This window comes from Aquarana catesbeiana, linkage group LG09, assembly GCF_042186555.1.
Source record: "Aquarana catesbeiana isolate 2022-GZ linkage group LG09, ASM4218655v1, whole genome shotgun sequence".
Lineage (NCBI taxonomy): Eukaryota > Metazoa > Chordata > Amphibia > Anura > Ranidae > Aquarana > Aquarana catesbeiana.
The window spans coordinates 169439976-169461661 of NC_133332.1; the positions used below are offsets into that span (position 1 = coordinate 169439976).

General features: G+C 45.8%; 1 protein-coding gene across 1 annotated transcript in view; it reads right to left on the reverse strand.

Moving 5' to 3' along the window:
• Positions 1–21686, reverse strand: part of GAB3 (GRB2 associated binding protein 3) — a 192182-nt gene that overhangs the window by 33642 nt on the left and 136854 nt on the right. The window contains exon 5 of the mRNA XM_073599402.1: positions 1757–1812. Within this exon, the coding sequence (XP_073455503.1) occupies positions 1757–1812 (56 nt within the window). The remainder of the gene's footprint in view (positions 1–1756; positions 1813–21686) is intronic.

The following is a 21686-nucleotide window of genomic DNA, read 5'->3' on the forward strand; positions in this document are numbered from 1 at the left end:
AAGAAGCTTTTATGGTGGGAGTGTAGTAAATTTATCTCTAGAAAGTACTGGTAAATGTAATGTCAGCACTTCAGCAGCAGGTGTATTGTGGTGATATGATTAATCCGTTATTTGATTCACATTTTGTACTGGAGCCGAGGAGATATAGAGTGACAACTCTGTCTGAGGTTTTGGTCGCAAATTGTTGCATCTTGTATTGTGTATGTTTTAAAGCAAACACACAATTTCAAACACTGACATTTATCTGGGCTTCTTTCACCACCCACTTTTTTTTTCTGCCACTGGTATAATACACTTTCCCCCTTCACTAGATCAGTATGTTTCTTTCAAGCAATGTGCAAAATAAAAAGCTGAAATACTTAAAGTAGAGCATCAGCTCTTGACAACAATAGATGTTTACTGAATGAATGCAATTCCACAGTTGACCACAAGGAGCCTCTACTAGATCCTGAAAAGTTACAGGTGTCCCTGTAGACTTAGCGGTTACATTAAAGTCTAGTAATTTTAAAGTATACATTTACTGGATCACATTGGTTGCCACTGCTGACGTTCTTCTGTAAAAATGCTAGATGCCTGACTGCCACTTCAATTCTTTAAAGAAAATGATTTCTAGGAGATACACGGGGCTGCCATTGTCAGAACACTTTTGAGAATGCTAGTTTTCTGACCTACTGGGTTCAGTAAGGTCTGAGCCATTGATCTGAAACATGTCAGATTAAAGTCAGACATCCTTATTTGCATAGCAGCCAGGAAACTAGCATTTACATAGAAATGGCAGCCTCAGTGCCTTCCTCAGATTGAGTTATCTTTAACAGAATAAGCATGCAGCAAGTAAATTTATATCTCTGGTCTTTTTCAGGTCAGTGACTCCATGACTCAGATAAACATTAATGTTATTGGATCAGTATGTCAGCCATGCAATCAGCATTTCCAGAAGCAGCCAAATCCTAGTAGTACAGGTTTCCAGAGTTATGAGATGGAAGACACCCCTTTCAAATCCACGCTGTAGTGCATTTCAGACAAGCTCCCCCTTTTCAAAAAAATACTGAGACTCAGACATCTTATCAAGCCATTGCTTTTTAAATTTTTATTAGCTTTTTTTTAAATTCATAGGGGTTGTAAACGATCACCTTGTAAAATAACCCATTCAGTTTCAAATAGGAATGAAAGTTAAAACATTTTTTTAGATATAGATATATTTTTTATATTATAAATACCAGTTTTTCCTCTTTTTATAAATTATCACATTGCCTCGGTTCTCAGCTGCAAAAGAGCTGGGGGAGGAGGAGAAGCAGCAGCACACTGAGCTTCTCAGTGAATGGCTCTGCAGGGGGGGGCTTGTCAGGACAAGTCTGATTATTGGAGGAGAGCAGGCTGAGTTCCCAGAACTGACCACTGTGTGTTCTCCTGCTTAGTGTGGTCAGTTTTTAATAAGAAAGCGGAGGGACTGGCAGGAACACCAGAGATTTCAAATAAAGGAAGCAATACAATGAGAACAGGATACTTTCTCATACAAGTACATGGTACAGCAGGCACAAATCAGGAATATGAAGTGTTGGGGTAACAAACGTTTTAATTATTATAATGTGAGTTATAGTAGTATAGCAGGAGGTTTAAAAATCCCTTGCTACAAAATAATATAAAATGAAAAAAAAACCACAACAGGAACAGTTAGAAGCCTTCATAAAGGACACAGCAAATGTAAAGAGCTAGGACCTCGTGTAAATATTAAAAGAAAATGCTGTACTATACCAACCAGATTTAAGCTGAGCCTCTTGTCCCTACTTCGTAATGAGCAGTCTTCTACATCACCTGTAAAGAAAGAATATTTCATTAGGCAAGAATATACTGCTTGTTTTTAAAAAAAAAAAACTCTATTGTGTAGCAAGAAGCAGAAGCAATAATCCATCTGTAAATAGAACCATCATTGGGTGGAAATTAAAAACATTCATATAAGTAGAAGAATATAAAATACACTCACCAGCCACTTTATGAGGTACACCTCTTTAATTGCTTGGTAACACAAGCTGCTGATCAGCCAATCACATGGCAGAAACTCAATACATTTAGGCATCTAAACTTGGTGAAGACGACTTGCTGAAGTTCAAACCGAGCATCAGAATAGGAAATAAAGAGGATTTAAGTGACTTTGAACGTGGCATGGTTGTTGGTGCCAGACGGGCTGGTCTGAGTATTTAAAAAAATTGCTAATCTACTGGGGTTTTTACACACAACCATCTCTAGGGTTTACAGAGAATTGTCTGAAAAAAAGAAAATATCCAGTAAGCGGCAGTTGTGGGGATAAAAATGCCTTGTTGATGTCAGAGGTCAGAGGAGAATGGGCAGACTGGTTTGAGATGATAGAAAGGCAACAGTAAGGCTCGGTTCACACATGGGCGGCACGACTTGCAGGTCGCCTCAGCGAGGCGACCTGCAAACGACTGCGGGGCGACTTGCGAGACGACTTCTGCATAGAAGTCTATGCAAGTCGCCCCAAGTCGCCCCCAAAGTAATACAGGAACCTTTTTCTAAGTCGGAGCGACTTGCGTCGCTCCAATTAGAACGGTTCCATAGCACAGAACGGGAGGCGACTTGTCAGGCGACTAGGTCGCCTGACAAGTCGCCCCAGTGTGAACCGAGCCTTACTCAAATAACCACTCGTTACAACCAAGGTATGCAGAATACATCTCTGAACGCACAACACATCGAACCTCGAAGCAGATGGGCTACAGCAACAGAAGACCATTCCGGGTGCCAGTTCTGTCAGCTAAGAACAAGAAACTGAGGCTACAATTCACACAGGCTCATCAAAAATTGGACAACAGAAGATTGGAAAAACGTTGCCTGGTCTGATGAGTCTCGGTTTCAGCTGCAACATTCAGATGGTAGGGTCAGAATTTGATGTAAACAACATGAAAGCATGGATCCATCTTGTATCAATGGTTCAGGTAGGTGGTGTAATGGTGTGGGAGATATTTTCTTGGCACACTTTGCACCAATTAAGCATTGTTTAAACACCACGGCCTACCTGAGTATTTTTGCTGACCATGTCCATCCTTTTATGACTACAGTGTACCCATCTTCTGATGGCTACTTCCAGCAGGATAATGCACCATGTCACAAAGCTCACATCATCTCAAACTGGTTTCTTGAACCAATGACAATGAGATCACTGTACTCCAATGGCCTCCACAGTCACCAGATATCAATCCAATAGAGCACCTTTGGAATGTGGTGGAATGGGAGATTCCCATCATGGATACGCAGCCGACAAATCTGCAGCAACTGCGTGATGCTATCATGTCAATATGCACCAAAATCTCTGAGGAATGTTTCCAACATCTTGTTGAATCTATGCCATGAAGAATTAAGATAGTTCTGAAGGCAAAAGGGGGGTCCAACCCGTTACTAGCAAGGTGGACCTAATAAAGTGGCCGGTGAGGGTATGTGAAAGCAATGAGCAATGTTTATCATGAAGGTGCACCCTGATCAATGGTATCAACACAAATTTAGTAGCACTGCATTTGTTGAATAAGTCTTATGAACTGCATGTGCTAAGTTTGAAGCATAATGTAACTACAGACAAATAACAGCCATTTCTGTTAAAGGAAAAAGAAAATTAAAATGTATGTCTCCAAAAGTAATACCTAAGTATCCAACGCATAGAAACAATTAGAAGGAACACCTTCAAGGAGTTTAGGAGAAAATTGTGAAATATGAAGTGCCCTATCTATCGGATAGACATGTGCACACTGAAATATTTCGTTTCGGAATTTCGTTTTCGTCCGAAAAATACATTTATTTAGTTACTCCTGAAATTCGTTTTTATTTATTTTGTTTTTCGTTAAAAATTGCATTCGTCTGAAAATCCGAATTGAGGTCGAATCTGTCATTGAAGGCTTATAGTGTCTGTCGAATGTTCAAAGAAGATTCGACGGAGCAGCTAAACTGTACGATGCCACATAGTTTACCTGCCCGTCGAATCTTCTTAGAACTTTCAACAGACACCATAAGCCAAAGTACGTGTGTACTTAGTTCTAGCTATTTTACTGCTCCTCCTCTTTGGTTACAATCAGCCAATAACATTCATCATCATCATTATTTTTATCTATCTTTTCCCCCCTACGTTGAATCTTTTCCCCCCTACGTCGAATCTTTTCTCCCCTACGTCGAATCTTTTCTCTCTATGTAGAATAATCTTGGACTAATAGAGTTAAGGTTAGGCACATTCGACCACAGGTTTGATGGACACAGATTGTTATTGTCATCATCATGTCGAATCTCCTATCTATATCGAACTGTTGTAGCAACGAAAACGAAAATAAAGCATATGTTTATGTCGGATCTTTCGTTTTTCGGATTCTGCACTTTCGTTATCGTTTGTTAAAACGATAACGAAAATACCTGAAATTCGGACGAAAATGCATTCGGACGAAAACGAATGCACATGTCTACTATCGGACATATAGGGGCTTGGCCAAAAAAGAGGGGCACTGGTGTCAGAGTAAATTAGGCCCCATTGTTGGTGCCAGTGGGATAAAATAAACTCTATGTTGTTGGTATGATTGATATAGAATACTACATCATTGGTGCCAATGGAAGTAAAATAAGACCCAAGTTTCCAATCACTGGTGTTAGTTGGGTAAAATAAGCCTCATTTTTCGTAACTTGTTAAATTGCTTTTCAATAAAAGCGTTTATGGGGAAAAAAATATATATGCCTCATTGTTGCCGCTCTGCCTTTGCGGATGCTGTGACTATACTGAGACTGTAGGCCAGAAGATCACAGCGTCCAGCTGTTTTAACTACAGTGCCATTTGCGGGAACGCTCTGCTCTCTTGGCATCCAACAAAGTGTGCTGGATTCTATGGGACAGGCTGTGGTACGGTATGTGGATACAGCATAACAGCGTTCAAAACCCTGGGACCATCCTGCACAGAGGCGTAACTAGAATCTTCAGGGCCCCGGTGCAAGGAACCATGAAGGGCCCCCTGACCTCTGGTCCCGGGGCCCTTTCTAATGATCCTGGTGTCCTTTTCTCCCATCACGGGGCTCTTGATTATGGTCCTGCAGCAGGACCCCTTTCCGGCGTCTTTTACACATTTGAACCGATCGGACCACCGATTGTTTTGTATGTGGAGGCGGATGTAAACAGACGTGTCCATTTATACCTGCCTGTATCCGCTCCAATGAAAACAGACTAGCGGATTGGATGACAGTCAGACTGGTCTATAGAGAACAGCAGACATGGACCTGTCCTCCGCCTGCTTGGTGGGGATCAGCGGAAAGATCCCACACTGAGCAGGTAGATTTGCTTGGCAGAGTCCGCCCATGTGAAAGGGCCCTAAGGGGGAGCTCTGTGGACTGTAATGTAAAGGAAAACTGATGTAAGAGTTGCTCTGGGAATCCTGATGTAAGGGGAAGTGTGCTCACCAAAGCCCCCCATGTACATCAGAGTCCCCCTTTACATTACAGTCCACAGAGCTCTCCCTTACATAAGTGTGCTCAGAGGCTGGCGAGATAAGAGAGGAAGGGTGGGGGACACTTCCCTTACCATAGATGAAGGCTTGGGCCCCGAATTGGTCAGCAAACAAGATCTACTAGCCTGTGCTATACATACACTAAGGCTACTTCCACACTGAGGCGCTTTACAGGCGCTACAAATAGTGCCTGCATAGCGCCTGTAAAGAGCCTCTCCTGTCTCTCCTATAAGAAAGCCTGAGAGTGGTGCACTTGCAGGACGGTAAAAAAAAGTCCTGCAACTTTGCAGCGCTGTATACACCACTCCTAAATCAACCCTGCCCACTGAAAACAATGGGGCAGTGCCGGCAAAGCGCCGCTGCAGTGGCTCTTTGCGGGTGGGTTCAACCCTTTTTTGGCCGCTAATGGGGGGTTAAAAACGCCCTGCTAGCAGCCAAATAGCGTCACTAAAACAACGGTAAAGCGGCACTAAAAATAGTGCCGCTTTACCGCCGATGCCCGCCCCAGTCTGAAAGTAGCCACAGGCTGGCAGAACATGCTGGGGCTTGTAGTGCACCCCAGTAGGGAATCCCCAGTGGGCTGCTGTGTTGGTTGAGGGGCTCTGGAGGGGACAACACACTCAGTCCCATCAATGACTGACCCACCTGGGTGCTGCTTTCTTTTCAGTCACTGAGAAGTTTCATTAGGAAGCAAAGCGATTGGCTGACCTGGAGAGCTGTGGATCCTCTGTGGAGGGTTGCAGCATCCATAGTACAAGCTCCCCGTTCCTCCACTATCTACCTGCAGGCTGCTGGAGTTTCTCTTTGCGAAGCATGGAGCTGTCGAGGATTGGAATGTGGGCGGGGCCACGGTGACACACACGAGGGGGGTGGGAGGAGAAGATCCTGATCTCTGTTAACTCTTTGTACTCCTGTAGCCTAGAGTCAGCTTATAGCGGCTATTGCCCGCTATCAGCTGATGGAGCGAGCCCGCACGAGTGCCCCATAGAAATGGGGCACTCGTGCTTTATATGGGGCACTCGCCAGTTATAAGGAGCCAGGAGCGCCGGCAGGGGAACAGAGAAAAGGAGGTTTATGGCCGCTCTGTGCAATTCCATTGTACAGAGCAGGTAGATGTAACACTGGCTTAGTATTGCCTCTGTAATATATGCAGAGTATTGCTCTATGAAACATTGCATTGTATTTTCTGGCTAAACTGATAGCAGCCCAGGAGAGACTCTATTGGGTACAGCTGCAGGATTGAAGGCAGATTGGTTACTGATGTAGCTAAGAAGGAAGCCCACCCCTAACAACAAAAACAAGGAAGGACAGGATTGGATAGCAGCGCAGGAGAGCTGTGATTGAGGGGGGAGGGAGGAAGACATGGGAGGAGAGACACAGACTGGCATTGTGGCAGCCAGACAGGGGAAAGTGTCCCATGTGTTTGTTTCCTGAGCACTTCCAGAGCCTGTGAGGGGAGTTGGCAGCGTGTTCTGCCCTTTTGCCTGATTACCAAAGATGTGCTAACAGTGCAGTGAAATCGCAAAAATTGAAACAACACTCCTAAAGCCGCATCCGTATAAACTTGATTGGAAGAGAGAAGAGGTAAAGGGCCACAGGGCCCTAATCCAGAATTTACAGGCAAGATGGACAATGATGTAGTACAAAAATATATTTTATAAACAATGAGTCATATCAAACAGGTCAAGTAAAAGAGAATTAAAAACATATGCAAATAGGCATATGATAGTAATGAATATCTAGTGTAAACAAGAGAGTTGACACCAAATAGATGGCAGTGAGCCCCTGTGTGTCAACGCGTTTCGCTATTTTGCTTCGTCAACACACTTGGGGGTAGTTGAAAGGAACAGGTCTCACTTGTCAACATAGAATTATCTCCACATGGAGAGCTCCTAGATGATCACCCAAGAATCACTGTGTAAAGCAGGAAGCAGTTTCTTACTAACACCAGCGACCGTGTATAAGGCTGATGGCATAAGGATATATAAGATTTAAAGGGCCCAACGCTGGCAGACTGTGTGTGTGTGAATAGAATTCCCACTAGCCAGTAGTTAGCTAGAACCTACAAGACCTAGATAGGCTCTTATAGTCAGTAATATCACCATCTGGGAAATTGTTGAACATTATTTTTGTATTGTGCAACTGAGAGTTTCATTCACCCCCCCTGCTCAGTGCATTTCAGGCAAGGCTTCTCACTGGCGGTTAAAGTGAGCGAACACCAATCCTGTATTTACCGAGCAGTTGTATTATATCATTGCATTTAATATTGGTATGCTGTTAATCAGTTTATCTCTTTTCAGGCTTATTGCTAGTTTTAATAAAGCCCAGCTAAAAGTTTAAACGGTGTATTGGTGTTACTGTTACTTGGATCCAGGTGAGGGTGAGCCATCACTGGTGTGGGACAGAAGACCCGTATATTACAGCGGCCCTTTCAGGGGTAGCGCTACATAAGTATAAACCTGTTTGTTGTTTGCATAAAAAAAGAATTTACAATCACTTTACTCGTACAAGGATCAGGGAAATAAATTCCTTGCATATAAAAACAGTTCTTAAGAAAAAGAGCCCAGTCACCCTGTGCTCACATGTGTACATTTTCACACGTTGAGAAATGCTGCATTAAAGCAGAAGCAAAAATGAATGAAATGTTGGCAAAAAAATTCAGCTTCCTCCTCATAGCCATGCTGCCTACTGTTTGTATAAGAAATTTGTGTTAACCCCTTATTTTTTCATCCTCAGTGCGGTGATCTGTAAGTTGTGTCTTCCTGCGCCAGCGAGCGGTTCGACAACGCGGTTCAATTCCCAGGGCTGTGACGTCACAGTTGCTGTAACTGCTTAAAAAGTGTTAGTTAGTTAATTCTGCTTTGTCTGTCACTTATGTAAAGTCCATTTAAATCTACTAATCCATCCAATGGTAGCCACACATGCTTTGATTTTTTTAAATTTTTTTTACCAATCAATTCAAAAATGTGTTAATCTGCAAACAATTGAATAGCCGCTCTCTTGAGGTCAAATGGCCAGGGTGGTATATTATCATTGATTTTGCATCAATACATAGCAACGAGATACTTGGTTCATGAATACAACTCTATTATGATTGATCAGATTATGAGATAAAAAAAATGGAAACAGAGATATAATCGATAATATGCAATCATAATTTACAATTTTATCACACAGCGAAGTTCCACACTTTTTTTGGTTTATTAAAAGTCAGCAGCTACAAAAACTGTCGCTGCTGCCTTTTAATAAACAGGCACTGACCTGTCCCATGGTCCAAGGATGTGGGCGCCCAGAGCCTCGCTCCTCTCCCCCTCCTCTCCGCCGGCGCCATCATAGCAACTGTGGGCACCCGGCCGTGACAGCTTTTGGCTTCACGGCCGGGCAAGCGCTCCGCATGCGTTAATCGCGCTGTACTCTGCTAGTGGCCAAGCAATCTTCTGGGACCTGGGACGTGTCTAGGGTTGCCACCTTCAAGCCAAACCCGAACACTTTTGCGGCACAGGGCAATTTTTTTTTTGCAGTAAATACTATAGGACTATAAAATACCTGGGACACATTTGGGTGCCCCAAGGAGAGTAGTAATGTAGCGCACAGAGCGCGCCAGTGGGTGTGGCCAAATTGCCCTGGCTGACATCATCACCCCACCCTTCAGTGATGCCAAAACTGCCCCCAAACAACCGCCCACAGCGGCAACAGATTTGTGTATGACTATCTCGGTCACTTGGGGAGCCACAGCCTGGTCTGAATAGTGTGTCCGGGTTTCAGGTGGACTGAAACCCGGACACATGATTCAAAACCCAAACTGAATCCTGGACAGGTGGCAACCCTAAACGTGTCCCAGAAGATTGTAGAGACAGAGTGGCTGCCTAGGGGGAGAGGAGTCACCTAGGCGGCCAAGAGCAGGAAGAAGGAAGTGGGACAGGAAGTCCCACTCTAAACTAGGTACCCACCCCACCCCCCGAAAAAAATGATATGTCAAATGTGGCATGTCAGGGGGCGAGGAGTACTTAAAGCAGAAGTTCCACTTTTGGGTAGAACTCCTCTTTAAAGGAGCAGTTTGGTGTAGTCAAGAAAAACAAACTTGCATACTCACCTCTGTGATGCAGAATTGCTGTGATGCTACAGTGGCCCCCCACCAGCTCTAAGCCTGGGAATCGAGCGATCCATACAGCATACAGCAGACAGCGGTGACTCTCAGTCACCACTCTATCCTCAGCTCTTCTAGTGCTCACTGGAGCGCCAGGCTGGTGAAGGGGCGGTTGCAGCTTGCTTTGGCTCTCAGCCATGTGCTGTGTGAGTCAGGCAGCTGGGTGGATCCTGACAATATGGTCGGGATCCTTCCAGTGCCTAGAGCGACTCCGTGATGTCATCTGACAGCAGGCTTTAGTCCACTGATGGCTGACTCTGGGTCACAAGAGAGCAAAAGTAAGTGCACTCCTGTGACCCAAAGGAGAAGTATGACCAAAAAATCTTTGGTTATACTTCTTTTAACAGTCAAGCGAAATCCAGAAATCAGAAGCTGATCAGAAAATAAATTGATCATTTATCAAAGCGTGTATGGTCATCATAACACTACCCTCTCCAGACAGTGTTGCTGTCCAAGAGTGACTCCATAGAAAAAAGGAACCACCCTAAGACAGGAAGTGTATTACTGGCCAGATCACCAGATGAAAATAAAGAAGAAAACGAATGCAGCCTTATTTTATATATTGCATTTTATATATTACATTGTTGGCCTTTATACCATTTTAATGCATGAAAAATCATAGCTGTAAAATTGTTTTCGATGCAGTGCGCCACAGAGTACAAAAAACTCACATCTGTGCTCTACGATGCACTAGCTAAAAGCATTAGAAGTGAATGGAACCACAATGTACCCATTTTAGTTCCATTCTTTAAAGTGGTTGTAAACCCTTTCATATACCCAGTGAAGTGACTAGCCTCAGGCAATACACAGAGATGAAACAAATCCACCTCCATAAGTTGTACCTGTTTATATGTAGCTATCTCTCCTCTACATCTGTTCAAAGTCCATCATTTATACAGTTTGTCTGAGCTTCCAGAAAGCAGAAGGCAGGGAGCGCAAGTTATACTCTGCAGATCTCAGTGAGAGCTGATTGTGGGAAAGGGACACATCCCCTTCACACAACATACAAGAATAGGAGCTAAGGCTCTCAACCACAGGATGTGTGCTCCCCCCCGTCACCTTTTTACCTCTTGTTGTCAGGAAACCTGTCAGAAGTGACGCAGCAGACAGAAATTACATTTAACCCCTTGCCGACCAGCGCACGACGATGTACATCGGCACAATGGCACGGCTGGGCAAATGGGCATACAGGTACGTTCCCTCTAAATCACGGCATTCTGGGCGCACATGCCTGCCGCGTACTCGATGTCCGTTGGGGGCCCGCGATCGTGTCACGGAGCGGCAGAACAGGGAGATGCCTATGTAAACAAGGCATTTCCCTGTTCTGCCTAGCAACATGACAGAGATCTACTGCTCCCTGTCATTAGGAGCAGTGATCGCTGTCATTTTCTAGTGAGACAATCCCCCCCCCCCACAGTTACAATCACTCCCTAGGACACACTTAACCCCTTGATTGCCCCCTAGTGTTTAACCCTTTCCCTGCCAGTGTCATTTACACAGTAATCAGTGCATTTTTATAGCACTGAATGCTGTATAAATGACAATGGTCCCAAAATAGTGTCAAAAGTGTCCAATGTGTCCGCCATAATGTCGCAGTTACGATACAAATCCCAGATCGCCGCCATTACCAAAAATATGCAGAAGAATACATATCGGCCTAAACTGAGAAAGAAATTTTTTTTTTTTTAATATATTTTTTATATATTCTTTTATGTATTTGTTGGGGATATTTATTATAGCAAAAAGTAAAAAATTTTGCTTTTTTTTCAAAATTGTCGCTCTTTTTTTGTTTATAACGCAAAAAATAAAAAACGTAGAAGTGATCAAATACCACCAAAACAAAGCTCTATTTGTGACAAAAAAAGGACGTCAATTTTGTTTGGGTGCCATGTTGCACGACCGCGCAATTGTCAGTTAAAGCGACGCAGTGCCGAATCGCAAAAAGTGCTCTGGTCAGGAAGGGGGTAAAATCTTCTGGGGCTGAAGTGGTTAAGCAGCCCAGATTATGCTATGAAAATTGCTTGATTCCCCCATTAATGCAGTCAGTAGTGATGGGAGGATCCCTCCTGCAGCGTAGGGAGCCTTCCCTGCTGGCAGAACACAATGATCAGTGCTGGTGGTTATAGTGGCCGGCAGTGAACATATAAACTAAAAAAACTGTCAGACTACTTGTAATGAAGTCCACTGATGGATAAACTTCAGTACAACCAGCTTGCCCATAGATGGATCGAATCTCAGCCTGTCCCTGTTGAACTGGCTGAGATTCAATCCATCTATGGCCAGTTTTAGTGCTCTGGGCTGAGACAAGTACAAACTATAGAGCAGGGGTGTCAAACTCCATTTCATCCTGGGCTGCATCAGCATTAAATTTGCCATCAGAGGGCTGGTTCTATCTGGAGCCCCCCCCCATCAGAAGTCAAGAGTTCCCCACCCTCCTTTACATCATAGTGCACCTGCCTTACCATGTGCTGCTTCCAGGAAGAAGCTGGGGGCAGAGCTGGGAAGCAGAAAGTGTAGGGTCTGGAGGAGGACTGGAGTCAGCTGCTTAAATCTGCTGAACGCTGAGACCAGTGGAGGTGAAGACGAGCGGGTGCTACGGCTGCACAGAGAGGTGCCAAATCTGTAGGAGGAGTTCTGTCCTCCTCTCTGCTGCTGACTGCTGAGATGGGGGAGGAGTGGGGTGGTGTTAAAGGCAAGCCTCTCTGTGGCTGCACGAAGAAGCACAGGATCTGATGGAGAAGTTCTGTCTTGCTCTCTGCTGCTTACTGCTGAGATGGGGGGTGTCAAAGGCAAGCCCCTCTGTGGCTGCACGGAGAAGCACAGGATCTGGTGGAGGAGTTCTGTCCTCCTCTCTGCTGCGATTTGCTGAGAGAAGGTGGGGGCGGAGATGAGGGAGGTGCAGCAGCTGAAGGAGAGGTGCGAGGGCCACAAGAAATGGCCTGGAGGGCCTTGTGTTTGACCCATGTGCTATAGAGGGATAGGCTTTGTTCATATTTCATGCCTGAGGTTTACAACCACTTAGGCTCGGTTCACACTGGGGCGACTTGGGATCCGACTTGTATGCCCTCAAGTCGCCCCAAGTCGCCCCAGAAAGAGATTCACATTTAAGTGAATGGGAGCGTCTTAATAGACACTACTGAGGTCGCTCCGACTTCAGAGCGTACTCCCTGTACTACTTTGATCCGACTTCAGCCTATTGACTATCATTGAAGTCGGATCGCCGTCTCGCATGATCCGACTTCGGCATGCGACTTGTGCTCAGATGATCTTGAGGGGGAACTCCGCGCCAAATTTTAAATAAAAATCCGGCATGGGTTCCCCCTCCAGGGGCATACCAGGCCCTTGGGTCTGGTATGGACCTTGAGGGAAACCCCCTACGCCGAAAAAACTGCGTGGGGGGTCCCCCCCAATCCATACCAGACCCTTATCCGAGCACGCAGCCCGGCCGGACAGGAATGGGGGTGGGGACGAGCGAGCGCCCCCCCCTCCTGAACCGTACCAGGCCGCATGCCCTCAACATGGGGGGGTTGGTGCCTTGGGGGAGGGGGGCGCGCTGCGGCCCCCCCACCCCAAAGCACCTTGTCCCCATGTTGATGAGGACAAGGGCCTCTTCCCGACAACCCTGGCCGTTGGTTGTCGGGGTCTGCGGGCGGAGGGCTTATCGGAATCCGGGAGCCCCCTTTAATAAGGGGGCCCCCAGATCCCGGCCCCCCACCCTATGTGAATGAGTATGGGGTACATCGTACCCCTACCCATTCACCTAGGGAAAAAGTGTCAATTTAAAAAAAAAACACTACATAGATTTTTAAAGTATTTTATTAGACAGCTCCGGGGGTCTTCTTCCGTCTTTGGGGGTCTTCTCCGCGCTCTCCGGGTCTTCTGCCGGGCTGCTCCGCTATTTTCTGCTCTTTTGCCGCTCTTTTGCTATAGCGGAGGAGCCCGGTCTGCTGCCTTCTTCTCTTCGGGGGTCTCTCCGGTTCTTCTCCGCGCTCTCCGGGTCTTCTGCCGGGCTCCTCCGCTCTCTTCTGCCGCTCTTTTGCTAAAGCGGAGGAGCCCGGTCTTCCGTCTTCTGCCCTCTTTTCTCCTGATGTTGACACGACGCTCTCTGGGGCTGGAATGCACTCTGAGCGCTCCGCTCTGACTTATATAGGTGGTGACCACGCCCCCTTATGCCGTCACAGTCCCTGGGCATGCTGGGACTGTGACGTTTTAGGGGCGTGGTCATCGCCCAATGACCACGCCCCCTTATGCAGTCATAGTCCCAGCATGCCCAGGGACTGTGACGGCATAAGGGGGCGGGGTCACCGCCTATATAAGTCAGAGCAGAGCGCACAGAGAGCATTCTAGCCGGAGAGAGCGTCGTGTCAACATCAGAAGAAAAGAGGGCAGAAGACGGAAGACCGGGCTCCTCCGCTTTAGCAAAAGAGCGGCAGAAGAGAGCGGAGGAGCCCGGCAGAAGACCCGGAGAGCGCGGAGAAGAACCGGAGAGACCCCCGAAGTCGGAAGAAGACCCCGGAGCTGTCTAATAAAATACTTTAAAAATCTATGTAGTGTTTTTTTTTTAAATTGACACTTTTCCCTAGGTGAATGGGTAGGGGTACGATGTACCCCATACTCATTCTCATAGGGTGGGGGGCCGGGATCTGGGGGCCCCCTTATTAAAGGGGGCTCCCGGATTCCGATAAGCCCCCACCCGCAGACCCCGACAACCAACGGCCAGGGTTGTCGGGAAGAGGCCCTTGTCCTCATCAACATGGGGACAAGGTGCTTTGGGGTGGGGGGGCCGCAGCGCGCCCCCCTCCCCCAAGGCACCAACCCCCCCATGTTGAGGGCATGCGGCCTGGTACGGTTCAGGGGGGGGGCGCTCGCTCGTGCCCACCCCCATTCCTGTCCGGCCGGGCTGCGTGCTCGGATAAGGGTCTGGTATGGATTGGGGGGGACCCCCCACGCCGTCCTTTCGGCGTAGGGGGTTCCCCTCAAGATCCATACCGGACCCAAGGGCCTGGTATGCCCCTAGGGGGGGAACCCATGCCGGATTTTTATTTAAAATTTGGCGCGGAGTTCCCCCTAAAGATTCATACCAAACACAGTGGCGGGGATCCAAGTCGGATCCCCGTTCATTGAAAGTCGGATCCACAAGTCGTGTTGAAGTCGGCTTGAAGTCGCGTTGCAAAGTCGCGTTGAAGTCGTGTTGCCCCTGTGTGAATCGAGCCTTACCATACAACTGTAATTTTCACAGTGCAGATCAGGTACAGATAACCCTTTCTCATATATGGGAACCAGAAAAAATCTTTCTTCCTCTCTTTGCTTTGCACAGAAAAAAGCGGAATGTGCACATTTTTTAACCATGAAATCAGAAGAGATGGATTGGGCAGCATTGTGTCTATCTAATAGAAGAAATAAGTGGAGTGATTTGTATGTAATAAATGCTGCTCGTACTATGGGAGAATCACAAGAAATAGATTGTATGCAGCCAATGTTATATTTAGCAATGAGTATGTGAAATCTCTGACAGAACAATGTCACAAACAGTGCTTATTAAACCATAAACATCAATCAAAGCCTTTTCTAGCTGTCACTGGCAGAATTACATTGGAAGCTTAAAGCTCGACTCCAGCCTTTCCTTCAGTCTTACACAGTTGTTCAGGCTCCTGGACTGAAATTGTGTCATCTGATTTCACTCTCACAGTGTGCATTAGAAGCTGCAGCAAGTCAGATAGAGCCTCCTGGCTAGAGGACGCTCATCATCATCTAGCTCTTCTCTCCCCAATCTGACTGTCCCTGGCTTTCCCTTTCATTCATTGGATTTCAGTTCATTCAATCATGGAAACTCGGCATCAAATCTCGGCATTCCCTAGGGCACTGTTGGAAACCCCCACTCCACCAACCTGACATGAGCCCATCAAGGTATTCTGATATTTGTATAACTCCTCTGAAGGGCCGGCCCATTGCTTGAATCAGGGCTGAAGGTTCTTAAGAGAAGTACTCAGTCAGGGTGAAGTGATGTTTTCAGGAAGCTATGTACAGCACCCCGCTGGTGAGTGGCGGCTGGTGGAATATATTTTTTGGTGGGGCGGCAAACAATCCACCCGCCCCCCGGTCAGTCGGCCACCAGCCCCACACTTACCCCATCTAGGTCTTACCCCATCAGCGCTTCCTCCGGATGGCAGGCGGTGGCTTCACCCTGTGTCCTCTTCTCCTGCGTCACCTCCTCCTCGGCTTTGGCAGCTTCCCTGTGTCTCCTCCCTCCTCCTCCTCGGCAGCCTATAGAATCGCTTCTCCTCTCGGCCAATCGAGCCGGGAGGAGAATCAGGAAGACAATAACGAATATTAATTCGCTATTGTCACACAAATGGGTGGGCTCTGCGCCCCGAGCCCACCCCTTTTTTGAATCCAATTAGAGCCTCAGGTTCTAATGACATGCTTCTAAAAAAAAAAAAAAAAAAGCCCATTGGAATCCATGCCTCTGATGTCCTGCATATAGATTAGGGGCCGGGTGCATAGATTAGGGGGCCTGGGACAGGCTGGCATTGCCGCTGGTCCCTCCCACCAGTCATGATCTGCCTGCACTGCATAGAAAAGCATAGAGGCCTAGTGATGACATTGGTGGGTGTCACAAAGGTATGGAATGAAAACGGAAAGGCTTTATTTGAAAATGTCATTAGTATATTGATGAGGGGGAAATGAGGAAGCAGGAAAATCAAAATATAAGTAGATTAAACTGCAAGCAGTATTAAACCCAAAACTAAAAGTGTATTATATTGCAGCTTACCAATCATTAGATGTGGTGGCTGCATCAGTTTTTGTTTCTTTGGCTTTTCCCCTCGGTTTTCACCTGGTGATCTGGCCAATAACACACCTCCTGTATTAGTGAGACACAACTCTGGAGGAATGAGAACATGAGGCACAGCAGACAGCAGCATTGACAATCTAAAGGGGGGGGTATTGTTAAATGTATTAGCAGATTTAGACACACTAACAAATTGAAGCCATACTCCAGATAACACTTTATAATCAGTTACAGCAAACAGTTTTGTTTCCTTTTGGGATAAAGATTTTGCATGGATAAATAAAGGCTGATCATTTTAATCACCCCTGCCAGTGTTAAGTGGTTTGTCTCATCCATGTCAACTAATACATTCTGTTGGAGAGTTGGAGAGTTTATATATATATGAGAAAGGGTTATCTGTATCAGACTTGCTGGCTGAATCACTAGGTGAAAATAGAAGAAAGAAAGCCCAAAAAAAGAAAACTAATGCAGCCATCACATCTAAGAATTGATAAGCTGCAATATAATAAATGTTTGCTTTTGGGTTTAATACGTCTTACAGGTTTAAGGCGTACATGCAGATACTTCAAATATCCACCCTTCTTTTCCCTGTAATACCTGCACAAATATACATGAGATCAGCACACGTCATTCTCAGTTTGTATATTTAATGTCATAAAATATTAAAATATTTCTGATTACTGTCAATAAATCTTTTCACATACAAGCCTATACTACAATATGAATGCCCTCAAGCATGTTGTGACATTAAAAAACACATACACACATGAGACACACTCCAACCTTGGAGTAGAGGGGTTACAAGCCCTGGCAGGTTTTTGCTGCTCTATGTGTCCTGCTAGGAGGTTTACTCTCATTTACTATCCAAGTAACCACAAGAAGTGAGGGATGATTTCTTTCGGGGAGACAGACAGCAGCAAAAATCTGTCTGTTTTTATTCCTAATATGTAAAACTAAAAAACATTTTGTGTAAAGTTATACTTTAATAAATATTTTCATGGTTGAACACTTAGGCTGGGTTTACAAATGTGTGGCTGCGGTTTGAAGTCCAGGGTCCGGCGCGTTTCTGTTCACCGGTTCAGGTGCAATTCAGGGGCAAATATTTGCCTGAATTCGCACCTAAAACCTGACCCAAAAACACACAGGGCCCTTTTTTAAACTGCACCGCGGCCGCCCTGGACATGTGTGAATCATTGAAAGCCGGTCACATTCACATGTCATGCGAACTGGATGCGCCGTAAACAGCATCCAATTCTCATATATGTGAACCCAGCCTAAAACAGTGGTAGCTTCAGTAGTACACTCGCACAGGCACTGTGAGGCTATGGGGATGAGTTATTAAAACTGGAGAGTGCAAAGTCTGCTGCTGCTGTGCATGGTAGCCAATCAGCTTCTAAATTCAGCTTGTTCAATTAAAGTGGTTCTAAAGGCTCAAGCTTTTTTTACCTTCGTGCATTTCATGCACGAAGGTAAAAAACCTTCTCTGTGCAGCAGACCCCCCAGCCCCCTTAATTCTTACCTGAGCCCCATCTCGATCCAGAGATGGGCATGAGTGCCTTGGCTCTCTGGGGACTCTGCCTCCTCATTGGCTGAGACAGCAGCGAAAGCCAGTCATTGCCACTGAGCCAATCAGGGGAGAGAGGGGCGGGGCCAAGCCGCAGTTCTGTGTGTGAAAGGACACACAGAGCTGCTGCTCAGGAGTGAGCCTGCTCAGGTGCCCCCATTGCAAGCTGCTTGCTCTGGGGGCACTCGGCAGGAGGGAGGGGCCAAGAGCGTCTGCGAGGGACCCGAGAAAAGGAGGATCAGGGCTGCTCTGTGCTCTTTTTTTTAAAAAGAAAGAGACTTTATTATCACTTTAAAGGGGTTGTAAACCCTCATGATTTTTCACCTTAATGCATCCTATGCATCCTATGCATTAAGGTGAAAAACCATTTGTCATGCAGCGGCCCTCCAGACCCCCCCATTTTATTGTGCCAGTTGCACAATATAGATCAGAGCAATGCTGTATTAAAAGGTATTGGTTCATGATAATGCTGAGCTACAAAACCCTTGCCATGCTCCTATTTTATGAAAAGATTTCCAAATATAAATTAGTACGTGTAAAGCAGTTCAACAATGCAGAAATACTAATGCCATAAAAATTCCCTATCTGTCTATTCAGACCCCACTATCTCATCTTATGGCCACCAGCAAAGACCTATGTCACTATCGTCACCAGCTCTGACTACAACATTTTCACAACCTCACACATCACTCATATTCCATGGCTGTGCAGAGATGCAATACACAAGTCATTACAAGTTTTACCCGTAGTGCCTTGAAAAAGTATTCATACCCCTTGATATTTTCCACATTTTGTTATGTTACAACCAAAAATGTAAATGTATTTATTGGGATTTTATTTGACAGACCAACTTAAAGTGGCACATAATTGTGAAGTGGAAGAAAAATGATAAATGGTATTCAATTTTGTTTACAAATAAATATGTGAAAAGTGAAAAGTGTGGCATGCTTTACTCTGATACCCCTAACTAAAATCTAATGGAACCAACTCCCTTCAGAAGTCGCCTAATTAGTAAATAGAGTTCACTAGGGATTAGTTTGATGTTTGTGTTGCCCGTTCGCCAAAGAACGAACATTATGGGGCGTTTGTGGCAAATTTAAGCGCCGCGGAACGCCCCATAATGCACTGTGAGGTCGCAGATCGTATGATGATTGGCCAAAGTATGCACCTGATCTGCATGCTTTGGCCAATCCCAGCGCCCTCTGCTAAGAGAGCCATAATTGGCCAAAGGCGGGTGCCTTTGGCCAATCATGGCTCAGGGGGACTAAGTCCACACTTCACACTATACAAGGCTGCCTACAAGACAGCCCTGTGTAGTGTTGTTGGTGTGGACAGAGGGATAGCTTGATTTAGATTAAGCAGGCAGGTTATTTAGTTAGTGGCAGTGTATTTGAGATATATATATATATTATATATATATATTAAGACACCGCCTGAAGTGTATTAGAAACAGTACACCACAGAATGCACTATAGATATAGGCTGCATCCAGTGTAGCCTAAGTGTAGCCTATATCTACAGTGCATTCCGTGATGTACTGTTTCTAATACACTTTAGGTGGTGTACACAGTATCTAATACAGTGTGTACAGTTTCTACTACACTTCTGGTGGTGTACACAGTACACAATACAGTGCAGCTGTAGTACATTTTCTACTACACTTCTGGTGGTGTACACAATACAGTGCAGCCCTAGTACAGTTGTTAATACAGTGCAGGCGGTGTACATGCTTGTCCTTTTTTTCTGCTGCTGGCCATGTTATTGAGCTAGAACATGCAGAAGAGTTGGTGGAGTGGATAACAAAGCTGTCCTCATCCTCCTCATTCTCTGTCACCCAGGCTCAGAGTAGTTTGCCTTCCATGCAGCTGCCAAAGTGGCCTATTCCACCGGCTTCTTGTCCACAGTCACTCTTTCCGTAGCCCCACCATCATGCACGCAGGAGTCCCCAGAACTATTCGACCACAGTGTCAGGTACATGCTGCTGGAGGATGCGCAGTGATCTGAAGGCTCTGATGTTGGTTCCCAGGTTGAGAAGGGGAGTAACGTGAGCCTAGAGAGAGGGGGTGCCCAAGAAGGACAAGAAACTGGTAGTCATGTTCCCCCAGCTGCAGCATACTGTGAAGTTTTTTCCAGTGACGAGAAGGGAGGGGATGATGAGGTCACTGACTCTACTTGGGTGCCTGAGAGAAGAGAGGAGGAGGAGGCACAACTCCAACGAGACAGGATGACTTTTAAAAATTCCTTGTTGTGGGCCTTTTTCGACAAATGTGCAGCAGATCACACCGCTGCTGTTTGCAACCTATGTCTGAAGCGGATCAAGCATGGCCAGAACAGCAGCTGCTTGGGCACCACATGCTTGAACAGACATATGATGACCTGCCATGCAGTCCGTTGGCAACAGCACTTGAAAGACCCACATCAAAGAAAAAGGTGGACTTCTCCTTGCTCCTCATCTGGGACCCCACTATACCTCCAGTCCTCTCAAAAACCTGCACTGAGAGGAATGAAGGTATAGCAATAGGTGTCCCAAGTACTTGCAGCCAATCTGCTAGCAGTACACCACCATCTGATTCTAGCAGGCAAATTTCTCTACCCCAGTTGCTGAACCGTAAAAAGAAATTCGGTCCCAGCCATCCACATGCTCAGCGTCTAAATGCTAGCTTGGCCAAATTGCTAGCACTGCAACTGCTGCCATTTCATCTGGTAGACTCTACCCCCTTTCGTGAATTTGTGGAATGTGCTGTACCTCAGTGGCTGGTTCCAAAATGCAATTTCTTTTCACGGAAGGCCATTCTGGCTCTCTACCAGCATGTGGAAGGCAATGTTTTGGCCTCGCTGGACAGGGCAGTCAGCAGTAAGGTGCATATTACAGTTTTTAAAACTTTTTTTGCATTGATACATGTCCCCTGGGGTAGGACCCGGGTCCCCAATCACTTTTTATGGCAATAACTTGCATATAAGCCTTTAAAATTAGCACTTTAATGGTGTTCGCGTGTTCGAACAAATGTTTTGCTTGTTCGCATGTTCTGCTGCGAACCGAACCGGGGGGTGTTCAGCTCATCCCAAGAGTCCACCTGTATGTAATTTAATCTCAGTATAAATACAGCTGTTCTGTGAAGCTCTCAGAGGTTTGTTTGAGAACCTTAGTGAACAAACAGCATCATGAAGGCCAAAGAACACACCAGACAGGTCAAGGATAAAGTTGTAGAGATGTATAAAGCAGGGTTAGGTTATTAAAAAATATCCCAAGCTTTGAACATCTCGCGGAGCACTGTTCAATCCATCATCTGAAAATGGAAAGAGTATGACACAACTGTAAACCTACCAAGACATGGCCGTCTACCTAAACTCACAGGCTGAGCAAGGACAGCATTCATCAGAGAAGCAGCCAAGAGGCCCATGGTAACTCTGGAGGAGCTGCAGAGATCCACAGCTCAGGTGGGAGAATCTGTCCACAGGACAACTATTAGTCGTGCACTCCACAAATTTGGCCTTTATGGAAGAGTGGCAAGAAGAAACCCATTGTTGAAATAAAACCATAAGAAGTCCCATTTGCAGTTTGCGAGAAGCCATGTGGGGGATACAGCAAACGTATGGAAGAAGGTGCTCTGGTCAGATGAGACCAAAATTGAACTTTTTGGCCTAAAAGCAAAATGCTATGTGTGGCGGGAAACTAACATACCATCCCCACCCTGAAAAATGGTGG